Source organism: Lichenostomus cassidix, unplaced genomic scaffold (assembly GCF_008360975.1).
Source record: "Lichenostomus cassidix isolate B80296 unplaced genomic scaffold, HeHo_3.0 HiC_scaffold_710, whole genome shotgun sequence".
NCBI classification, from domain to species: Eukaryota; Metazoa; Chordata; class Aves; order Passeriformes; family Meliphagidae; genus Lichenostomus; species Lichenostomus cassidix.
In genome coordinates, this window is record NW_028147956.1 from 3,878 (window position 1) to 27,090 (window position 23,213).

The 23,213-nt window shown below is 52.5% G+C and overlaps 2 protein-coding genes and 1 long non-coding RNA gene across 3 annotated transcripts; all 3 read right to left on the reverse strand.

The window, feature by feature from the left end:
* Positions 1-834: 834 nt before the first annotated feature.
* Positions 835-3,414, reverse strand: LOC146420507 (olfactory receptor 14J1-like). Its single transcript, XM_085048192.1, has 2 exons — positions 3,207-3,414; positions 835-1,790 (listed from the first exon to the last, which is right to left on the reverse strand). The coding sequence occupies exon 2, from the start codon at positions 1,765-1,767 to the stop codon at positions 835-837; it is 933 nt and encodes a 310-aa protein (XP_084904318.1). The 5' UTR covers positions 1,768-1,790; positions 3,207-3,414.
* An 8,197-nt stretch (positions 3,415-11,611) lies between these two features.
* On the reverse strand, positions 11,612-12,674 carry LOC146420508 (uncharacterized). Its single transcript, XR_014849117.1, has 3 exons — positions 12,524-12,674; positions 12,231-12,344; positions 11,612-11,809 (listed from the first exon to the last, which is right to left on the reverse strand). It is a non-coding gene; the product is annotated as an uncharacterized LOC146420508 (long non-coding RNA).
* A 354-nt stretch (positions 12,675-13,028) lies between these two features.
* On the reverse strand, positions 13,029-16,067 carry LOC146420509 (serine/threonine-protein kinase pim-1-like). The gene is made up of 6 exons (XM_085048191.1): positions 15,341-16,067; positions 15,174-15,224; positions 14,601-14,967; positions 13,823-13,999; positions 13,428-13,565; positions 13,029-13,195 (listed from the first exon to the last, which is right to left on the reverse strand). The coding sequence occupies exons 1-6, from the start codon at positions 15,893-15,895 to the stop codon at positions 13,074-13,076; spliced, it is 1,410 nt and encodes a 469-aa protein (XP_084904317.1). The 5' UTR covers positions 15,896-16,067; the 3' UTR covers positions 13,029-13,073.
* Positions 16,068-23,213: the final 7,146 nt, after the last annotated feature.

Genomic DNA, 23,213 nt, shown 5'->3' on the forward strand with positions numbered 1-23,213 from the left:
CTGCCTGGAAGGATCAAGCAGCTCTGGGAGCTGGGGGAGAGGCCAGGGCTGCCAAGGGGGGATGTTGTTGGCAGCTCCATGAGGACGCTCTGGGACGCTGCCCTGGGCGTTCCAGCGCAGTGGGGATGGATCAGCCCCTGCTCTGCTGCTCCTTCCCGGCTCCCCCAGGGACCTTGCAGAGCCCCAGCCATGCTGTTTGCCCCCAGCCTGCCCACGGCCACCCTGCAGCTGCTCACAGGGGTTTTCTCTGCTCAGCATTGGCCTGGGCGTGTTCTGGAGAGAGCCTGGGCAAGGAGCCTCGAGCCCCCAGGCCCTGCCCTGAGGCGTCAGCTGTGCCCCAGCAGTGCCCATGGCCTGTCCCTGCTGCAGCCCCGGCACTGCCACCCCCAGCACTGGCAGTGACCCCGAGAGCACTCAGGCCCTACAGCAACACGAGGGGCAGCAGGGCAGCGGGGCAGTGGCACGGGAGCAGCACTGGCAACACCAAGTGCTGCTGCTCCTTGGCACAGCTGCTGTGCCACCCCTGATCTGCCCCAGCTCTGCACACAGACATTGCTGCTGCAGCTCCAGGGAAGGGAACAAAAGGGGATCTCTGGTGAAAACTTGGCTGGGAGATCCTTTAGTTTGTTTAAAGCCACCACGAGCACAGCTCCTCATTGACAGAGACTGTTGCCACAGCGAAGATGGAGGGAAACAAAATGAGAAAAGGTAGACACAGAGACCTTTGTTTCTGGAAAATCTTAAAAAACACGGGGAAAAAACTCATAACCAAACCAACAAGAACTACCAAAAATGACTTTTATTACAAGTGACTTGCAGAAATTGGCAACCAGTTTAATGTTTCTGAAACGGTTCCATCATCAGTCTCCACACTGCAGCCTTGAGCTCCTGGTTCCTCAGGCTGTAGATGAGAGGGTTCAGTACTGGAGGCACCACTGAGTACAGAACTGACACCACCAGATCCAGGGATGGGGAGGAGATGGAGGAAGGCTTCAGGTTGGCAAACATGCCAGCGCTGAGGAACAGGGAGACCACAGCCAGGTGAGGGAGGCATGTGGAAAAGGCTTTGTGCCGTCCCTGCACAGAGGGGATCCTCAGCACAGCTCTGAAGATTTTCACATAGGAGAAAACTATGAACACAAAACAACCAAATCCTAAACAGGCACTAAAAATAATAAGCAGAAGTTCCCTGAGTCTGGAGTGTGAGCAGGAGAGCTTGAGGATGTGTGGGATTTCACAGAAGAATTGGCCCAGGGCATTGCCATGGCACAGGGGCAGGGAAAATGTATTGGCTGTGTGCAGCAGAGCATTGAGAAAGGCACTGGCCCAGGCAGCTGCTGCCATGTGGGCACAAGCTCTGCTGCCCAGGAGGGTCCCATAGTGCAGGGGTTTGCAGATGGACACATAGCGGTCATAGCTCATGATGGTGAGGAGGGCAAGCTCTGACCCAAGGAAAAAGACAAATAGAAAGACCTGTGCAGCACATCCTGAGTAGGAGATGTCCCTGGTGTCCCAGAGAGAATTGTGCATGGCTTTGGGGACAGTGGTGCAGATTAAGCCCAGGTCAGCCAGGGCCAGGTTGAGCAGGAAGAAGAACATGGGGGTGTGCAGGCGGTGGTTCCAGGCTACGGCGCTGATGATGAGGCTGTTGGCCAGGAGGGCAGCCAGGGAGATGCCCAGGAAGAGGCAGAAGTGCAGGAGCTGCAGCTGCCGTGTGTCTGCGAATGGCAGGAGGAGGAAGTGGCTGATGGAGCTGCTGTTGGACATTTTCTGTCTCTGGGCATGGGGACCTGTTCATGGAGGAGAGAGTGACAAGTCAAGAGAGACTTTCCTGAGCAATGTCCCAGCCCTTTCTCCCAGCCCTGCCCTCCCACTCTGTGTCACCCAATTTCCCTTTTCTCAGAGCTCTTCCTCCAGCCCCATGCCTGCAGCTCTGCTGGGATCTGGCCCTGTTGCTGTGACAAGCAGTGGCTCTGCCCATGGACACCGAGGAGTCAGCTCTGCTCTGCAGCAGTGGTCATGGGAATGGGGGACAGGGACCAGTCCTGGGTTGGACTTCATCAGACCAAACTGCCCCTAGAGCAGAGGAGCTTGGCAGCATCTCCTGTCCCAGGGCTAAGGAACAGTGACAGCCCAAGGCAGTTGGAGAGGATTTCCTGCTGTGCTCAGGGAGAACAGAGAGAACTGTGCAAGGCAAGAGGATTGGCTGTAACTCAGTGAAGGGTGAGGGGAGCTGCTCTGGTGCTCCATCTGTTCCCAGCTGCCCTTTCTGAGATCCAGGGCACTCACTGTGTTCCCCTGAAAATCACCCTGACACAGCTGAGAGCAGAGGGACTCACAGCAGAGCCAAATGGCTCAGCCTTTCTCAGAGTCTCAGCCCCACTGCTGTCCAAGGACACTCCTGTCCCCCAGTGTCCCCTGGAAGGCAGCTCACAGCTTGGATGGACACCCTGAGGACACACCAAGGGTCCTGGCCATGGAACTGCTTGAGGAGAGTCATTTCATTGCCAGCCTGCCAGCCTGCCCTGCCCAGAGCTGCCCAGGGCAGAGGGAGCTGGGACACCTCATTGCTGTGCTCACCCTGCACAGGAGGAGCCCCAAGGGCTGCGCCTGACCCTGCAGCTGCAACTGCCATTGCCAGAGAGCCTGTCAGCAATGCCAGGAGCAGCTGAGCAAGGCAAGGAGAGAGACAGCCCAGCCCTGAGGAAAAGCCTTTCCCTGCCCAGCCCTGCACAGCCCCTCGCAGGCAGCAGCAGTGCAGGACAGTCGCCCTCAGGCCCTGGTCAGCAGGGAATGGGCAATGGCAGGAGAGATGCCCTTCATCTCTGGTGCTGCTCTGCCGGCCCAGGAGGGGACTGAGGGCCCCGAGCCCCCGGGCTGAGGGCTGTGCTGGCTGCCAGGGGACACAAGAGCTCTGCTGCTCAGGGCAGCTGGCAGATCTCCTGCCCTGCCAAAGAGCCCTCAGGGCTGCAGGAGCTGCTCTGCAGGACAGCCCTGGGCACCCCTGGCTGCACCCCCACCTGCACAGCCTGCAGCCATGCCTGGCAGCAGGAGCTGTCCTGCCCTGTCCCTCTGACGGTGCCCAGGGCAGCCCTGCTCTGCAGCACATCCTCCCCCAAACCAGAAACACCAGCAGAGCCATCCTTACAGTCATATCAGTGCTGTCATGTGTCAGCTTTAGAAGATCCCTGCAGCCAGAGACTTACTGTGTCAGAGGTTGTGAGGATTTCTCCATGAATAAGCTCAGAATTGTCCTTCCAGTTGCTTTAAGCCTCTGTCTGCTTCACTCCTCTCAGGTACCTGCAGGCAGCACCCTCAGCCCTGCTGGGCTGGGAGAGAAACTGCTCCTCAGGAGAAATGTCTTTTTGAAGCTCTTCTTGGTTGTCAGGAGCTCCCTCTGTGCCAGGAGCCCAGCCCAGCTCAGCAGCACAGCAACAGCACAAGGACTGTAATGAGCCTCTTGGGGATTTGGTGTTGCTCAGACCCTGGACATTAGTCCCTGGGAGGGACTTACAGAAACCTCTCCCAAATTCAGTTAGAATGAAATGTGAATGTTTCTTGAAGTTTTAATGGGTCCCAGTGAGGGACATGACTGAGAAAGTGTCCCCAGATTCCAGTTAGAGGAAGAAATTGGAGGCAGTGATGACAGGGTGGGACAAACAGAAGCCAATTCTTGGTGCCCTCGGGCACAGCAGCTTCTGTACCACCAAGAGCCGTGAGGAGGCACCTTGTCCTGAGGCACTGGGGCTCCTGGCACAGCCCCAGCAAGGCTGGGCACTGTCACCCCCTTGTCCTTCCTTTAGTAGCCCCCACCCCCCATATCCCAGTGGCCTCAGGGATCTGCTGGAAGGAGTCCCTGGGGAGCCTTGGTCAGGAATGGCCCTGGGGGCTCCTTCATGCTCCCAGGGACTGCAGGTTTGTCAAAGGACTTTGGGTTTTGCTTTTGCCTTGGACTCTCTGAGAGCTTTGTGCAATCATGGCCTCCAATTATCTGCTGTAACGAGTCCCTTGAGATTCTCTGTCAGTAACAACACTCAGTGGGGCTCATTAATGCTTCAAGGTACTCAGGGTTTGTTAAAGTCCTTCTTTTTGACACTGAGTCTCTGAGAGGTTTGTGCAATCCTGGCCTCCAATTATCTGCTTTAATTAGTCCCTTGAGAGCCCTTGTTAGTAATGACACTCAGTGGGGCTCATTAATGCTTTGAGATACTCAAGGATTTTTAAGGTACTTTGGATTTTTCTTTCTACACTGAGTCTCTTGGAGGTTTTTGTGCAATCATGGCCTCCAGTTCTCTCCTCCAAGGAGTCCAGGAGGATCCTGTGTTGGTTATGGACCTCAGTGGGAACCATTAATGCTTGGAGACACTTTGGGTTTTTCTTCTGACTTTGACTCCTGGAAAGGTTTGTGCAATCTCCTCTCAGGTTTGCCCTGAGGTTCAAGGGCTCAGCACCAAATGCACCACAGGGCTCATTAGGATCAAGCAAGTCCTGACAAACCATGGCTCTGCCTTGATTTCCCTCTGGTCTGGTGCAGTTCATTAGGAAGGTTTCCTAAAATAGTTATGGAAAAAATATGAACTCCTGTTTTAAAGGGTGTATTTTATTACTCTGCTCTTTAAAGAAGAGGTGATTGCAGCATTCTGTGATTGATATTGATCCAGGGTCTCTCCTCAGGAGGTCTGGTCTGGTCAGAGAAGCTGTGCCTTGAGGTCTGACCCAGTGTGAACAACCTTGCTCCACATTCCCCAACCCCATCCTGTCTCTCCTAACTCACCTGGCAGCTTCTTTGCTTGGAGAACTGGCTGCACTCAAGCAAAAAGGATTTCCCTCCCTTTTTTTTTTAAAGCAATCTAAAACTCCTAAGTTTCCCCACTGAAAACAGACACCCTCCTCAAGTGTGTGCCAAGCCCAAGCTGCCACCAAGGAGGTTCCCCTTCCCCAAGCCAGGCAGAACTCTGCAAGGAATGTTTTGGACACACAGGAAGTTCTACAATAAACACAAATCAAGAGTTGGCTGAAGGCACAATTAGACCAACTGCTGAAGGACAGACAAGCTTTGAACTCCTTGCAGCTCAAAGCACCAAGGGGTTGTTGGGAGGTGTGTGAGTGAGCCAAGAGTGAGGGAAGGGAAATGCAGAGAGCCCTGGAAGTGCTGCTGTGCAGCCAGGCTGCTGGGAAGGGCACTGCAGCCCTGCCCTGGGCCAGGCTGAGGGTGGATTCTCATCCCAACCTGCACTGGGCATTGCAAGGGGCTGTTGCCATGGTCACTTCACTGAGCCCACGGCAGCAGCCCATTGCTCAGGGCTGGTGTCACTGCCCAGAGGCACAGGGGATCCATGGCTGGGGTTTGTGCCATGGCCACCTGCCCTGTGCCGCGCTGGCTGGGCAGGCGCCGCGGAACCAGCAGCAAAGCCCAGTGCCAGGGCCAAAGGCCAGGTCAGCCTGACAGAAAGGGTCAGTGCTGGGGACTGTTTCCATGGCAACCAGCACTGGGATGTGACACCTGGGTCACCTGGCATGGCAGTTGCCATGGAAACCCCTTGGAGGGACTGATGGCAGGGACACTTGCACTGAGACACTGCTGGGCTCGGGTGCCATGGCAACCACCATAGGGCATCATTGGTACAGAGGTTGCCATGGCAAAGAGCACAAAGCCCTGTTCTACTCTCCAATGCCAGGACAACCTGCAGGAGACACTTTGCTGAGGTTGGGTTCATGGGACCTGCTGTGATGGGGATTGTCACTGTCACCTGCACTCAGGGCCGGGCTGGGCTGTGTTGCCATGGACATGAGCACTGAGCCATGTGCCAGAGCTGGCTGCCATGGCAACCATCCCAATGTCCCCTGGCCAGGGTTGGGGCATGGAAAGGAACCCCTGGAGCTGTGGTGATGCTGGATGGCCATGGGGTGCTGGTTTGGGTGAGGCAGAGGGAATTTCCTTCCCAGGGCTCTCTCTGGGGCTGTTTGGGGCTGTGCTGAGCACAGGGTTGATCACACAGAGATGGTTTTGTTCTTGCTGAGCTTGCACAGAGCCAAGCCTTTCCTGCCCCTCGTCTGGCCATGCTGGGGAGGGGCTGGGGGTCCATGGGGGTTGGGAGGAGACACAGGCAGGACAGGTGACCCCAACTGACCCCAGGGATATCCCAGACCATAGGACATCACACTCAGTGTATAAAGTGGGGGAACAAGGAGGAAGGGGGAGCATTTGGAGTGATGGTTTTTGTCTTCCCAGGTACCACTGAGGCAGGAGGCTGTTTTGCCAGGGGGCAAGGTCAGGACCAAAGACACAGACACCAACTGAAGGAACAGTGTAATTTATATAATTGCAAAACTGCAGAGAATGACAAAAGGATAAGTTCAGCAATGTACAAAATAATTTGCAAAGAATTACAACAGGAGAAGCTCAGCAATGCACCCAATCAGCAAAGATTGCCTGCAGTGATGAAGAAAGATCCATCACGAGTTACCCTCAGACTTTGCCATCACCCAGATCCCCTCATCAGCTGGGGAAGCTGTCACAGCCAAGGACTGCAGAGCCACTCCCAACAACTGGCAATTCCTGCAGGTGCATCCACCCACAGGTGAGGCTTCCAGCCTGGCTGGGAGAGGGCCCAGCTGTGACAGTGCTGAATAAACACACTGACAGCACTGCTAGTGCAGGAACATCTGGTTTCATCCTCCTCTTGGCTTCTCCCAAAGTCTGGCCAGGGCTCAAGGAGGAACCAAGGGAGTTGACTTTGATCTACACCCTCAAACAAGACCAGCTGGGGCCTTGTCTAGTTTCTAAATACAGAAAGTTAAATACATGTTTCACCAATGAACAGATACATAGATTGTATTGCTAATAATACTTTGTTGATGAGCAGATACAATTATAACAGTTGGAAGATCTATCTAGGTGTAACCTTTGGCTCAGGGCCTGTTGTTAAAGCCTTAGTACTTCAATTGGTCCTTTGACCGACAGACGAGTTACAATCTTCATAACAATTCTGTTGATAATAAAACCTTCATAACAACTCTTTCAATAATAGAACATTAAATTGACTTTTTAGGCATAAAGGCATCACCTCTTGTCCTTCAAGTAAGTGCTCTTCAAGTTCATTACTCAGAGCTGGTATTTCCATTCCTTCTAAAACATGCCTGATTAGTTGCTATTCTCTGTGTTATCAAATCTCCCTTTTTTCTTGAGGCTATGTTTCTTTTACACAAGTCTAAAGTCTCCATTTTGCAGCACAAAGTGTTACAACAACTCTAACATGAAATCAAAATACACCAAGTGCACACACTGCAGTGATTACAGTGACTGACATGAATGCATTTTGCAGCAGCCTCCAATTTGGCAGACATGAAACCAATCCCAGCAAGAACAATTTTCTTCTTTCTGCCACTCTTCTACTGATCTTTCTATCGAGGTGATTCCTGACTGTTGGATTTCAAACCCATCAGTGATACAAGTGCAACACTCCTGTCCTAAAATAGCAAAGGTTCCTCCCTGGCCAGCAAGCAGACAATCCAAGGACATGTAGAGCTAACATTCATGTTTGTTGGAGCTCTCAGGATGTGCTATTCGATATTTTAATAACACTATTTGCTACTTCTAAATGGTGGCACTGTGGCTGAGAGTGGTGTAACACTGACCCCAAGCAGCTCCAGCACCCCAAGTACTGTTTACATTTTGAGTAATGCTAAACCATAGAAATCCTTTCACATTTTGGCCTCTAACTGTGACAGAGTTCAGTTTCTCCTGAAGGGAAATCTTGTTGAATCCTGTAAAACTGATCATTGTATTCTTTTGTTCCAAGCACAGTTTTCTTTAACTGTCCCTTCACTGACTCCATTACAAGTCAGAGCCCATTGACAGAGTTCTGCCACCCCACAGGATGGGCCCTCCAAGGGAATCCCATTCCTCCCAACATTGGTTGGGAACATACCCAGCAATTAGTTACATGGAGTATTTTGGCTACTTTGACCTTTACATATTCACACAAATTTCCATGACTAATCCCTTGGAGAAACTCCAGAGGTGTTTCTGGCAAACAAAGATTCTGGTGGATAACAAAAATACAACTTACAGACATAAGTAGTACTTTAGTGACAAGGTTATTCAATCCTTTTCCTCAATCTCTATTGGGTTAAGAACAATAATTCCATTGTCCATGGAGCTGGCTCCTTTTTAATTCCAGAATAATGCCCCAAGGTCCTTTGCTGCTCAGCTTCACTGCTGTGTCTGTGGGTAACAAGGCTTGGTGGGTCCTTTCCCCTTTGGCTGGAGAGCTGCCAGCTCCCAGTCCTTGAGGTGCTCCAGGCTCCTGGCTGAATTCGTGTGGAAGTCACTCAGTGTCACATCAGTCCTCACATGGAGCTCTGTGGATCAGAGCATTTTCCAAAGGGAACGTTGGGGCAAACAGGGAGATTTGGTCTGGCAGGATCTGTAAAACAATATTCTATAATATCTGCTTGTTCTCCCATAGAACACTTGGCTGCAGGGACAGATTCCCATCGTTCCTGCCCAGGTTTCAGGATTAAAAGTGGTATCTTTCCCCAGAGCTGTTCCTTCAGCTGGCTCAGGAGGGCCATTTGGCCTCTGGACTCACACTGTGGCTCCATTATTAGGACTGCTGGATCCAAACCCTTGATCTCCACAAACACTGGTGATTTGAGGTGGATCTCCTTTTTTCACAACTGTTTTTAAAACTGCAATATCAGTATTTGTCCTACCCTGTCATGAAGTTGCATAATCAAATCTTGCTCACTATTGTTTAAAAGATTTTAATTTCTCCTTGATAATCTGCATCAATTCCTCCTCCCATGACATGAACACTTTGCAAGGCCAAGCTTTAGCGAGCAGTTATCAAACCAAAGTGTTCTGGAGGAATCTGAATTCCTGTTCTGGTATTGATAACTCTCATTTGCTTCTGATTTATCCTCACTAATTCTAATGCATAAAGGTTCAGCCCTGCAGCTTCTGGGGTGGACCTGAAAAGGATTCTTCATCCAGACAAGTTCTCATCCCCTAATTTTTCATCTGTTTTTTTAACAACCCCTCCATCCATTCTACCAATCCTGCAGCTTGTGGACAGTCTGGTATATGAAAAACCAGCAGCCTTAGTCACTTTATTTCTCACAGGATCAGACAAAGCATTCCACATCACAGTATCAGCAAACCATATAAAAATAGCCAATTTCATCCCATCCTTCTTTATTCCTTACACACAATCTCACCAAGTTTCCCACTCATGTTTGGGTCCTGGCCAAATACTTTTTGTAGGGTATTTAGTGTTACATCCCTGAGCAGCCAAAGGTAACAAATTAGTATTGTCAGCATTATTTCACATTAGTATTTAGTTTATATATATATACACATACATATTTTGATTATATTTTCACATATTATTTTTCTTTTATGTACATCTATGTATTATATTATATTATTATTTCAATGTATTATATTATTATATTATTTCATTTGCACAAAGAAATCTGAGCTCAAGATTAAAAACTCCTCTCACTCCATGTGGGAGCATTCCAAAAGCAATTGTTCCTTCTGTTGGTGCTTTTTCCAATATACTGTTAACAAAATTTATCCTCATCTTCCCAAACGAAGTTCTTCTCCTTTTTCCATATGCAATTTTGGATGCATTTTAATACATCCAGTGGTTCAGCTTCTTTTAACCAACTTCCCCATTGCTCACACACTGCTCTGATCTCAGCCCCCTGCAGAGGCAGTGAACTATAGGGAAGGTCTTCCCAACCGGGAATTTTCGATAGGACTGATTACATTTACATTTAAAAAGTGACATTTTGCTGTGATCTGGCCAAACAACACCAATTTTGTTTTGCCAGTGGGCAGAGTCAGCACCAAAGACACAAACACCAACTGAAGGAATCAGTGAAATTTACTGAAGGAATCAGTGTAATTAAGTAGAGTTCAAAGCAGCAAGAATCACAACAGGATAAGCTCAGCAATGCACCCAATCAGCACTACCAAAGACTGCCTGTAGTGATGAAGAAAGATCCATCACCAGTTACCCTCAGACTTTACCATCACCCAGATCCCCTCATCAGCTGGGGAAGCTGTCACAGCCAAGGACTGCAGAGCCACTGCCAACAACTGGCAATTCCTGCAGGTGCATCCACCCACAGGTGAGGCTTCCAGCCTGGCTGGGAGAGGGCCCAGCTGTGACAGTGCTGAATAAACACACTGACAGCACTGCTAGTGCAGGAACATCTGGTTTCATCCTCCTCTTGGCTTCTCCCAAAGCCTGGCCAGGGCTCAAGGAGGAACCAAGGGAGTTGACTTTCACCATACTCTCCAAACAAGGCCAGATGTCAGATTTCATGGCTTTGTCCAGCTTACAAATACAGAAAGGCAAATACATGTTTCACTAATGAGTGAATACATCTATCACAATGCTAATGATCATGCATATTTCAGTAATGAGCAGATACAAAGAAAACCTTTGGTTAGAAGGTTCATTGAGAGGTCACCTTTTGCTCAGGGCCTGTTGTTCAGGCCTTGGCACTTCAGGGATGTGGTTTAGTGCTGGGCTTGACAGTGCTGGGTAAACAGCTGGATTGATGAGATCAGAGATCTTCTCCAACAGAAAGGATTCTGCAATTCCAGGATTCTATCTGCTGCATTCAGCTAGGTCCACATTAGCAGAATTACTTTGGTCCAAAAGTCCCTAAGGCCCAAAAGGCCTAAGGCTTCAGCTCCTTTAGCTCCTGGTGCTAAGCTGCTCATGCTGAACGAGATAACTCAGAGAGAAGGGCAGAGTTCATCCAGTTCATTCTGGGACACTGAGAGGGGAGGGTGTGAAAACAGCATTGTTTGGTGTCACCTCCTCTCTGCCCTTCACACCTTTCAGTGCTCTGAAACAGCCAAGAGCTTTCTTCAAGAGTGCAATGAAGCAGCTGTTCCTTCTGCCAGGTCTGGCTCTCTCCAGTCTCTGCACTTGACTGCTTTTGTCCCTCTTGCTGTGCCCTCTGTTCCCCCTGGGCTCGGTGGCTGCTACCCAGGACTGTGCAACTGGCCCAGATCAAGTGCTCGAGAGCCTCATTTCTCTGCCCTTGGAGTTGCCTGGGCACAGCAGCCTTTTCCATCTGCAAGCTCCATATGGACAGGGAGTGCCCAGCTCCGTTCCTCTCACAACCTCCAGGAGCCCAGGGCTGCCATCTCAAGTCCCTGCTGGCACTGAGGGCTCCCAGGTGCCTCAGGCTGCTGTGACACCACTGCAAACAGGAGGGAGGAGTGGCAGGGGCTGTGCTCAAAGTCAGGTCCATTTGCTGCTGCTGCTGCTGTGGGGTCATTTGTCCAGCCCTGCCCAGACTCAGGGATCAGCTCCAGGCCCTGCTGCTGCTCCCTCGGGATCAGCCACAGTTTGGTTGTTGCTCTCAGTGCCAGCAGAAGCAGTGGCTGAAGCAGCAGGTGCTGACAGTGCCCCAAGCCCCGGGGCCAGAGGGGTCCCTTGGCTGCGGGGCTGGGAGGGAGCTGCCCCTTGTTCTCACTGTGCCTCACGCAAAGCTGGGCCCCTCACAAGTGGGGAGCACAGCAAACAGGGAGCCTGCCAGTCTCTTCCAGCCATGTCTGCTCAGAATTTGGCCCTTGGAGCTTCAGGTGGACAAAGGCAGCTGCTTTTGCTCCCTCTGGGTGTCCCTGTGTTCAGCAGTGCTGCTCCATCAGTCTGTGCACAGCAATGGGGAAAAGCCTCAGCCCTGCAGGGGCCAGGAGCTGCCAGGCTCTGCAGGAAGGGAGCTGCTCCACATGGGAATGAGGAGGAAAGGACATTCCTCTTTCAGGACATGTTTTCTGATTTAGAAAAGAAAAATAAAAAAAAAAGAAAGAGAAAAAGAAATCAGAAAAAAATCAAAATATTAAAAGGAACTCCAAATGTGTAGTGAAAAATTTTCTGTAAATTCAATTAAGAGGTAACTGATCTTTTGAGTATGAGAACTCAGTTATTTACTTGGAAAATGTTCTGATGGCATGGATCGATCTTACTCAGCAGCCTGTTTTTAAATATTTTGGGGTTTGTTTCCAACGTTGTTATTTTCAATTGTGAAGTATTAGGAAATTGATTGTGCCCTGAGAGCTCTGAGCAGGACTGGGAACCTAAACTCTGTCAAATCACAACTCTTTAGAAGATGCCCTTCCTTCTCACCCTGTGAATGAGCTGTACATTCCCTCTGAAACTGTCAGTGGATCCTTAAAGACAGAAAGTCCCACTTACAGCTTTTTGCTCTGGTTTGGAAGTGGAGAAGGGCAATTCTTCATCCATCAACTCCAGACTGCACTGCCTTAGCAACAAGGCCCACTCGCCAGGTTTGGTTCACTCATGGTACTCCTAGAGGAGGAAGAAAGTGCAATTGCACAGTTCCAGCCCAACAGGAATGAAGAGTGGGACAGACAAAACATCCTGTGGACATAGAGGCGTTCAGCTGGGACTGTGGAGTGTTTGGGTTCTTGCCAATTGGATGTGTCTCCCTCACTGCAATCTCTGGCCTGCAGGAGAGTCTCACTCACCTGCACAAGCACAAAGCTCAGTCGCTGTGCTCAGAACAGGCTCGTCTGATGCAGAGCTGTCAGAGCAATGGGAGGGCAGAGCAGGCCCAGCCATGCCCAGGGCTGAGCCCCAGCAGAGCCCTGGCAGAGCCCAGAGCAGCCTCAGCATCCACAGAGCCCTGCTGGAAGGAGAGAAACCAGAAATCACCCATCAGCTGAAGGCTCCTGTCCCCTTGTCCCAACTGCCCACAGTGCCCAGGCCATGCTGGCTGTGCTCAGAGCTGTGCCCAAACCTCCCCATCACTACTGCCTTTGGGAGCAGAGCAGGAGGGCAGGACATGTGCCCAGCCTCCAGCCAGCCATGGTAGATCCTCCTCCTCAGCAGCTGCCCAGAGCCAAAGAGCAGCTTGGCAGCCAACTGAAGAATTCCTTGCATCCACCCCAGCCAAGGGGGAACCTCTGGTGCCCAGCCAGGCTGTGCAATGCCCAGATCTGGGAGCATCCCCTGGCTGTGCACTCACCTGCACACTGGGTGTGGAGTGTGTCTTTGCAGAAGGTGCCAGAATCAAAGTCAATCTTCTTCAGCTGCAGATGGCTGGGTCGTGGAAGAGGTGCTCATCCTTGAGGGTGTCCCTGGTGTCTCCAGCAGCAGCCCCACCTGGTCCAGCTTCTCCAGGGGCTCCTGCTCCTTCCCTGGGGGCAGAGCAGGCTGTCAGGGTTCTGCCCAGGGCCCCAGCCATCAATGAACCAGGACAAGCAAAACAGGCTTGGATGGTGGCCACCAGTGCTTGCCAGAGCAGCTCAGCTCCAGCACAAGAGCTGTGTGTTCCCATCTGATGATCACTGCTCTGGGCTACAGGCAGCACAAAACAGTTTGGTTTTCTTTGCTTCTTGTTGCCAAGAGATGTGTGCAGCTGTTACTTACCAGGCCCAAACAGTGCCTGTGGATCTCTCCCATCTTCTAGGGCAGAGCCCTGCAGCCAAGGCTCATGGAAGAGATCTTCCAGTGATGGCCTGTCCAAGGAGTGCATGGATAAACACCCCTTGATAAGATCTTTGCACTCTGGGGAGAGAAACCAGAAACTGCCAGTCACTTGGAGAAGGATGCTGTTCACTTTGCCCCCCTGTTCCCATGCCCTGCCTATGCTGGATGTGCTCAGAGCTGTGTCCAAACTTTCCAGTCAATTCCCTGTTTTGGAGAAGAGCAGGAGAGCAGGACATGTGCCACCTCCTCAGTAGCTGCCAGAGCAGGATGCTCATGAGCCTGCTGCTGTCTCCCAACACTGATATTCCCCCTGTGCCACAGAGATGAGGATTTACCTTGAGAAAGGTGTTGTGGGAACAAGAGCTCGCCCCAGATGATCTCCCAGCCCTTCTTGAATGGGTGCTTCCCGCAGACCATCTGGTACAGCAGGATACCCAGGGACCAGATCGTTGCTGCCTCGCCATGGTAACACCTGAGCTGGGTCCATTCTGGTGGGCTGTAGGACAGGGTTCCTATGGAATACAGATGGAGTTCATCAGGGGATGCTGCTGCTCCCAGAGCCTCACCCCAGCATCCCTGGGCATGCAGGGGCTGCACCAGTGGCACATGGGGTGATCTGCTGCCCTCTCGCCAGCACCTGTGACTTGTGTACAAACTTGGGGTTCTAGAAGAAGCCACTGGTGCTGGAAGAGGGCAGCAGAAGCCTGGGAAGGCCCAACCATGACATGCTAAGGGAAAACCCACACAGTGGTGGGGAAAAACCACTCTCCTTCCTGCCTGCATTGCCCCCAAAAACCAATTAAAAGCTAAGGCAAACAAGGGGAGCAGAGCAGTCCAAGCCCTTCCTCACCTGCACACCAAACCAGCCAGGGCACAGGGTCTGACCCCTCACTACTACCCCCATGGGTGTTTTTGTCAGGCTGGCTGCCCCAGCCCCAGCCCAGGGCAGAGTGGGTGCTGAAGGCTGTCAGCAGGGCCAGGAGCTGGTCCCCCCACCCAAAAGCAACTTGGCTGAAGAAGCAATCCCATGACCTGCAGCAAATGGGGGAATCCCTGGTGCTACACCCAGGCTGGGCCATGAGGTGCCCAGGAGCATCCCCTGGGAGGGCTCACCTGCAAATTTGGTGTAGACTGTGTCCTGGAGGAAGGTGCCACAGCCAAAGTCGATCAGTTTGACCTGTCCGGTGCACAGGTCCAGGAGGATGTTGCCAGGTTTGATGTCTCTGTGCAGCACCCCGCAGCTGGTGCAGTGCCGCACGGCCTGCAGCACCTGGCAGAACAGCCCCCGAGCCTCCTCCTCCGGCAGGAACCCCCGAGCCAGGATGAAATCACACAGGTCCTGGCACTGCTCCGGACGCTCCAGCACCATCAAGAAGCTGGTGGGGAGCTCGAACCATTCCAGGAGCTGAATGACACCTTGGAACCCAGTGGACACCTTGTCCAGCAGCACGATCTCCAGGGGCGCACGGGTGCCATCGGGCTGAGGGAGGACCAAGCTGCTGTCAGTGGGGCTGAGGCTGTGCCAGGGCTCTGGGACCCCTCACCCAGCCCAGGATGCTCGGCGCCCCCCGCTCACCCCTCGCCCGCTCTCCCTCCGGGGCTCCCGGCGGCTCCCACCCTGCCGGGCCCCGGCTCCTCGCCGCCCGGCTCGCCCGGCTTCTGCCGCTGGCCCAATGGCTCACTCACCAGCTCGCCCCAATGCCGGATGCGATCCCTCTGCACGCACTTGATGGCCACCTGAGAGCAAGGGGCAGCAGCGGGCTGAGCTCGCCGCCCGCCCCGCCGCGCCCCGTCCTTCTCCTCCTCCTCCTCCTTCTCCTCCTCCTCCGCCCGCCGCCAGCCCCGCCACTCACCGGGGCACCGTCCGCCAGCCGCGTCGCCGAGAAGACGCTGCCGAAGCCTCCTGTGCCCAGCAGCGAACCCAGGCGGTAGCGATCCTGCAGGGCCTCCTGCGCCTTCCCTGCGGGCGACACGCGGCCGTCAGCGCTCGGCCCGGGGCCAGACACGGCCCCCGACCGCCCCCCGAGCGCCCCGGGCTGGGCATTCCCACCCGCCCCGGGCACCGGCGGCTCGGGGCCGGCGGCCGCGCTGCCCAGCGGCGGAGCTCGGCCCGGGGAAGCCGCAGCGGAGGCGGCGGGAGCGGCCGAGCCGCGTGTGTCCTCCGCGGGCCCCGGGAGGAGCTGGTAACGGGGTCGGGCTCGGGGCTGGACCCTGCGTCGGGGCTGGGGCCGGGCTCGGGACAGGCGGAGCCAAAGGGTGACGATGCCGCCCCAGCCCCAGCCACTGATGCCCGCCCAGCAGCGCCACTGCCACGATGGCGAGAAGCGGGCGAAGGCGAGAGCGCGGCGGGACGCCCAGGGGCGGGGAGGGGGCAGCCCCGCCCGGGGCCGGGGGCGGGTTTGGGGCATGGCCCGGGCTGGCAGGGGAGAGGGAGAGAGAGAAAGGAGGGGGACACCGGGAGATGAGGGTAGGACCGGGAAAGGGAGACGGAGAGAGGATGCGGGACAGCGGGAGAGGGAGAGGAGAAGCAGGAGAAAGAGTCGGAGAGTCTTTAGAATCGCTGCGTTCGCTGTTGCTGCTGCCGCTGCTATCGCCGCTGCCGCTGCAACTGAAGCTCCAGGGCCGTTTATCCGAGTGGCCGTTTGTCCGAGTGGCCGTTTGTCCGTTCCCCGCTCGCCCCCGCGCGCCCCACGGCCGAGCCCCGCGTGCCCCATGGGCAGCCCCTGAGTCTGTCCAAACACGGGAACTTTGCCCTGTTCAGCCTTCAGCCCAGATCCAGAGTCTTGACACAATGGCACAGAAATCCCCTCGGTTGCTGCTGTGCATTGTCCCTGCTGAGGGTCAAACACTAGCGGAGCACATTCCCTGTCTGTAGAATTCAGACCCGACACAAGCACTGCACTTATGTCTCCAGCATAGCTCTCCAGGCAAAACAGGAAAAGGCAAACTGGATGCAGCTTATGGTGTTTTAGAATGTATAAAACTCACTAAATCATAGGTCTTCGAGGTGAGATCCATTTGGAATTACTGGGATGGACAAGTAGTGCAACATGGAAAAGGGGAGCACAGAAATAAATAGAGGAAAACACCTTAAATTGTTTCTTTCCATTTTCATTTCATTTCTTGAAAGCTGTTTCAGTTTTCCCAGAATCTTCTCCTCAGGGCTGTTTGCTCTCTTCAAGAACCTTTTGTGGAGAACAAGGTTGAGCTCCTGTCACAAGATGTGCCACCAATTGCAGCTTCTCTTGGCTTTCCGCACTGTGTGTGCAGCATGACTTTTGCAGCAAAGCAGGACAAATGTTTGGAGAACTTTACAATTTGTCCTTTCTTTTGCTTGTGGGCTGGAGAGTTGTGCCTTTGGTAAAAGATTTTCATTGTTACTGTTCTAACCTAAGAAAACATGAAGTGATCCCAGGAATTGTTAGGGAATGCAACCCTGACTGAATTCAGAGGAAGAATCTCCAGAGCCTGCAGCCAGAAATGGAGAGTTGTGTGAGAATCATTCCAACATCTCCATGGACATCTTGAAAGTGATCTGGAACATGAAAATGGGCTGACAGGGGTAGTTTGTTTCTGTGTTCAGTTGAGATGATTCTACATCTCTTGTGCTGGTATAAATCAAGAGCACAAGCAGTTCATGATAAGCACCAGAACAAGCTGGACCTCTCAGAGCAGACAAATGACTGAAAACCTGAAAAGGAGAAATGTAGGGAATGCGTTGGTGAACTTTGTCTGTAAGAAGGGTAATTTTTTCTAATACTTTCTAATCCATTCCCTCTGCTTTTGTCCTTCTTAACAAGACCACTGACATCCCAAATTGCTCATGAAATGAGACCCCTGAGCTTCTGGAACAGGAAGGTGCCCTGCTCCTCTGCAGGGACACTCAGGGTGAAACAGGAGCAGGGAGCTGGAGCTCTCTCTTGGGAAGCCTCCTCCCAGCTGGAATTTGTGCAGTGCTGGGAGAGGAGCAGGGGGAGCACGATGGGTGCTGTGTGGAAGGAGCAGGAGGTTTGTGCCGCAGGACATTCCGTCTGTGCCGCTGCCCCGCGATCGGCGGCCGTGCCCAGGGCTCTGGGCCTGGCCCCACATGCTCTGAGCTCTCTGACACTGCGGGAGCTCCCCGGGCTGGGCTCAGGTTCCTCTGGGACTCTGCAGCAGGCTGGGCTCCAACTGGGATCAGCAGCACCTGGAAATACCTCTGGGCATCTCCCGTTTCTGCTGCTTGGAAGAAGCAATGAAGCGACTCAAGAAGTTCTGGTTTTTCTTTCTCCTGGTGTTTTTTTTCATTTTATTTGACACTCCAGAGGCAATTTCTGTGATGACCTCTGTAAGCTGATTCCATTTAAACAGCACCAGCAACAGCACTGTGTTTGAGCACTGCAAATGTTGCCTATTTGGCATTATTGTCCTCGACTTAGTGCTCAGGCCTTGTGAGCATTTCAAGATGTGATAATCATGATGCCTGCAAATAAAGACTGAGTTCACTGTCATGAAAGCACCGTGGGTAGCACTGATCAAAAGAGACAACTGCAGTTTTAATGATAAAATTCAGGTGGCAACCAGAAGAGGGGAAACAGCAGCCTTGACCTCCAATTGATAAGGCAAACACACCAAGAGCCTCCTGCTGTCACCTCAGGGTGAGTAAAGCAGTGCTGAAAACAGTGCTGGAACCTGATCCTTTCTTTCTCTGAAGGTTGGTTCAGGGCAGCACAGCCGGGCCTGAGCAATCAGGGCTGTTTGTGGGTGATTGTTGCTCTACTCCAGAATTGCCCTGGAAAAACCCCTGGGGAAGGCAAGGCAGGAGCAGCTGGGAAGGGCTGGCAATGCTGCTGCTGCTCCTGCTGGGAGCCCTGGCTGGGCCAGGCTGGCGCCCACTGCGCTGTGCTCCTGCTGCTGCCAGAGCCGGGCGGGACTCGGGGACAGGGAATGGACACGGGGGGACAGCAAAGGCCTGGGGCTGCAGTGATGTTCGTGCTTGGGCCAGAGCCAGCACAGAGCTTCGGGCAGCCATTAACCCAGAGGGGAACGCTGGGAAAGGCTCCATTTCAGCCTTTCTTTACTTGTTGCTGTGAAGTGACTGAAGTGAAAGGAGAACAAGCAGGGCCTGATCCCTTCTGCTTTGGGAGGAGCCCTGAGGCTGGGGCTGAGAGGGGCTGAGAGGGGCTTTGAAGGGGCCATGAGTGGCTGTGAGAGACCATGAGGTGCTGTTAGTTGCCTCAGCCCTGGCAGGAGGTGTCCCACCATGTCCCCAGGGCAGGGCAGCTGTGAGAAGCCACAGTCACAGACATGGCAGCAGAGCAGGCTTGGGGCACCTCTGAGATTGTATGTGACCCTTCCCCAGCTCCAAATCACACCAAAATCCCATAAACTGGGACTTCCCATCTTTAGAATTCACTGGCTGGAAGGGACTGTACAGCTCAATCCCTCCTGGAGAAAGAAGGGATTCTTTCCAGTGAGCTGACATCCAGCCACTATTAACAATGTAAGATTTAAAATATAACACTAATAAGTAATACTAATAAATAATAACAACCATAACAAGAAATAAACCTGCAAATCCCAACACACAGCACCACACCAAAAAGAGAAACCTCATTTTTCTTTACTGTCTCAAGGCCCATGAAAACAAATCCTGTTAACTTTCCCCACTCATGTCCTCCCCACCAGATAAACGAGGCAGTTTTCACTGTTTAATATAAGTTACAATTGATGGATGGAGGGAAGAACAGGGAGACACCACCAATTTCCATGTCAAACCCAGCAGGTCAACTCCAAAGAAGAGAGAATAAAACAGGATGGGGGCAGGAGCTGCTCAGATGTTGCTCTAAAGGGTCCCAAAATCATCTCCAAACAAACAGGAGGGGAAGATAAACCCCTAAAAACCAGCGTGTGTGTTCAGGGACTCAGCTGTGAGGAACTGGACACACACAGAGGCAGCTGGAACAGTTCTTTCCTCAGGCTGAGCTTTCCAGCCAGGGTACTCAAGTCAATCAAGTGCTTTCCCAGAGGATTCCATGGTTGCCAACCACCCTTCAGGATGTGGCTCACAGGAGCACAGATCCTTTTTCAGGTCAGAAGAGCAGCAAAAATGACAAGAGATGCCCAATTCAGAGCTCTGCTCAAAAACCTGAAAAATAAAAATCAGTAGAACTCTGAAGCCCAGCTGTGGGCCCTGGAATCTCAGATCCAAGGGAAAACTGGAAAGGCTTTTTGCAAGGATTGACATGGTGTTGTCCATGCAACATTTCCATCCCTCCCATGGCCTCTTCCCTCAGAGTCCCCAGCAGCAGCAGCTGGAGCAGCACATGGAAGCTGCAGATGGAACTGCTGCCTACCCAGCCTGAGCTGCACAAGGATCCTGCTGACAGGAACCCCAATATTCCCTCCCAGGGGCTCTGCAAACACTTCCCACCTGTTCTGTCTGCTCCAGGCAGACACTGCAGGCAAAATCCTGTCTCTCCTTTGGGGCAAGGCCAGGAGCTCAAAATCACACTCAAAATGCTGGATTCTGGCCCATTTCTGCATCTGGAGAGATGGGGGTGCAGCATTATCCAGAGAAACTTCCTGTGATTCACACTCCACCTTGCAAACCCAGCCCTTGGACAGTGGGTTTGTAAGGACCACAAGTCATAGACCAAATAGGATTAATTTTAAACCATGACACTTCATTCTCTGTGGTAGATTCTTCTGTTCTATGTCATGAAACACATCTTCAGTTAGACTTCAATTAATGTGTCTGAAGCCTGAAGTAACAAAACCAAACAAAAGAACCCCAGGTTATGTTACAAAGATTGAAAGCCATAATAAATATGTTCTTCTCTTCTGTATTGGTTTGAAAACAAACCAATGGGAGATCACAAGTCAAGATTGAAATTAAAAATAAGTGAAATAATACAAGGAAAAGCACTGACAAAGTCAGATACAACCTAACACCCTGTTAGGGTGGTAGTAGCAGTCCAACTGAAGTAGTCCAGTTGAAGCGGTGATCCTGTGGAGGTCTAGTCTCCAGCTGAAGATCCAGTAGTAGCTCTGGCCCTCCGGGAACCCAGTAGACAGGGCTAGCTCAGGCAGTTCCAAGGCCAGGTTATATCCACGTGGGAACACCTGGTTCCTCCCTCCTGGGCAGAGCATCCCACAATGGGATGAGATAAGTCCATGAGTCACACGGTGGGTCCCTGATGGCCCATTGCCTGTCATGCTGGGTGGGTCATTAGCAGCTGGTAACAGCTAACGGATGGCCCATTGCCTGTCATCCGGAGTGGGTGATAGCAGCTAATGGCCCACAGCTGGTGGTAATAGAATACTTAACTACATCAATATTGCAACCTAGGACATTATCCACCCCTTATTCTATTACCATCTACACAGTTCTCACTTAAGATAAGGTCTCCTTGTGGGACACAACGGGTTTCCCCATCTGCCTGCATCACCCACCAAGTATAATCAGGTCCTTGGGCAAAAACCACTCCACGGATGGGTTTGCCTTTGCCTGAGGTGGGACTAATCCAAACAGTCTTTCCTAAAAAACCTCTTATGTGTACCACAGGGACTTTATCTCCATCCACTCTGTGCAAAGGTTCGGACTCGGCAGGACCGGCTCGATTGATAGAACCCCTTGTGTTAACCATCCAGGTGGCCTTTGCTAAGTTCAATTCCCAATTTTTGAAGGTTCCCCCGCCAAGTGCCTTCAAAGTTGTCTTCAGTAGTCCGTTGCACTGTTCAACTTTCCCGGCAGCTGGTGCATGATAGGGGATGTGGTATATCCATTCAATTCCGTGCTCTCTAGCCCAGGTGCTTATGAGGCCATTCTTGAAATGGGTTCCATTGTCAGACTCGATTCTCTCAGGGGTACCATGTCTCCACAGGACTTGCTTTTCCAGACCCAGGATGGTGTTCCGGGCAGTAGCATGAGGCACAGGGTAGGTCTCTAACCATCCCGTGGTTGCTTCCACCATGGTCAACACGTAGCGCTTTCCTTGGCGGGTTTGGGGAAGTGTGATGTAGTCAACTTGCCATACTTCCCCATACCTGTACTTTGACCATCGTCCACCATACCACAGAGGCTTCACCCGCTTGGCCTGTTTGATTGCAGCACAAGTCTCACAGCTGTGGATGACCTGTGAGATGTTGTCCATGGTCAAGTCCACCCCTCGGTCACGAGCCCACCTGTATGTCGCATCTCTCTCTTGATGACCAGAGGCATCATGGGCCCAACGAGCTAGAAATAATTCTCCTTTGTGCTGCCAGTCCAGATCCACCTGTGACACTTCCACCTTGGCAGCTCGGTCCACCTGCTCGTTGTTACGATGCTCTTCATTAGCCCGACTCTTAGGTACATGTGCATCCACGTGTCGAACTTTCACAGTCAGCTTTTCTGCCCGGGCGGCAATGTCCTGCCAAATCTCAGCGGCCCAAATGGGTTTTCCTCTGCGCTGCCAGTTAGCCTTTCTCCAGCGATCTAACCATCCCCACAGTGCATTGGCTACCATCCAGGAGTCAGTGTAGAGATAGAGCCTTGGCCATTTCTCTCGCTCGGCAATATCCAAAGCCAGTTGGATGGCTTTAAGCTCTGCGACCTGACTCGATCCACCTTGTCCCTCGGTAGCCTGTACAGCTTGTCGTGTGGGGCTCCATACTGCAGCTTTCCATTTCCGATCTACGCCTACAATTCGGCAGGAACCATCGGTGAAGAGGGCATAGCGTCTTTCACTCGCCGGCAGCTCGTTATACGGGGGTGCTTCCTCGGCACGTGCTACTTGCTCCTCTGCATCTTCTGAAGATAATTTAAAAGTCTCACCTTCAGGCCAGTTTGTTATAATTTCCAGAATCCCAGGGCGATTCGGGTTTCCAATACGGGCGCGCTGTGTGATGAGGGCAATCCATTTGCTCCACGTGGCATCAGTGGCATGGTGGGTAGAGGGAACCCTTCCTTTGAACATCCACCCCAGCACTGGCAGTCGGGGTGCAAGGAGAAGTTGTGTTTCTGTGCCGATCACCTCTGAGGCGGCTTGGACTCCTTCGTAAGCTGCCAAGATTTCTTTCTCGGTGGGAGTGTAGTTGACTTCAGACCCTCTGTAACTTCGACTCCAGAATCCCAGTGGTCGACCTCGTGTCTCGCCAGGCACCTTCTGCCAAAGGCTCCAGGACAGACCATGGCTCCCGGCTGCAGAGTAAAGCACATTCTTTACCTCTGGTCCTGTCCTGACTGGTCCAAGGGCTACCGCATGAGCGATCTCCTGTTTGATCTGGGTGAAGGCTTGCTGCTGTTCAGGGCCCCAGTGGAAATCGTTCTTGTTGCGGGTTATGAGGTAGAGAGGACTCACGATCTGGCTGTACTCAGGGATGTGCATTCTCCAAAAGCCTATGGCGCCTAGGAAGGCTTGTGTCTCCTTCTTGTTGGTTGGTGGAGACATCGCGATGATCTTATTGATGACCTCAGAAGGAATTTGACGCCGTCCGTCTTGCCACTTTACTCCCAGGAACTGGATCTCTCGGGCAGGTCCCTTGACTTTACTCTTCTTGATGGCGAAACCGGCTTCCAGGAGAATTCTGATGATTTTCTCTCCTTTCCCAAATACTTCCGTTGCTGTGTCCCCCCACACAATGATGTCATCAATATACTGCAAATGCTCTGGAGCCTCACCCTTTTCCAGTGCAGCCTGGATCAGTCCATGGCAGATGGTGGGACTGTGCTTCCACCCCTGGGGCAGTCGGTTCCACGTGTAC

What these genes read in the sequence shown, in the direction of transcription:
- LOC146420507 (XM_085048192.1), bottom strand. Translation starts at nt 1,767, where the DNA reads ATGTCCAACAGCAGCTCCATCAGCCACTTCCTCCTCCTGCCATTCGCA.
- LOC146420509 (XM_085048191.1), bottom strand. Translation starts at nt 15,895, where the DNA reads ATGCCCCAAACCCGCCCCCGGCCCCGGGCGGGGCTGCCCCCTCCCCGC. An exon ending in TCCGGCATTGGGGCGAGCTG is followed by an intron (nt 14,968 to 15,173) that starts GTGAGTGAGCCA and finishes GTCCTCCCTCAG; the next exon opens with CCCGATGGCACCCGTGCGCC. An exon ending in ACAGGCACTGTTTGGGCCTG is followed by an intron (nt 13,196 to 13,427) that starts GTAAGTAACAGC and finishes CTCTGCCCCCAG; the next exon opens with GGAAGGAGCAGGAGCCCCTG.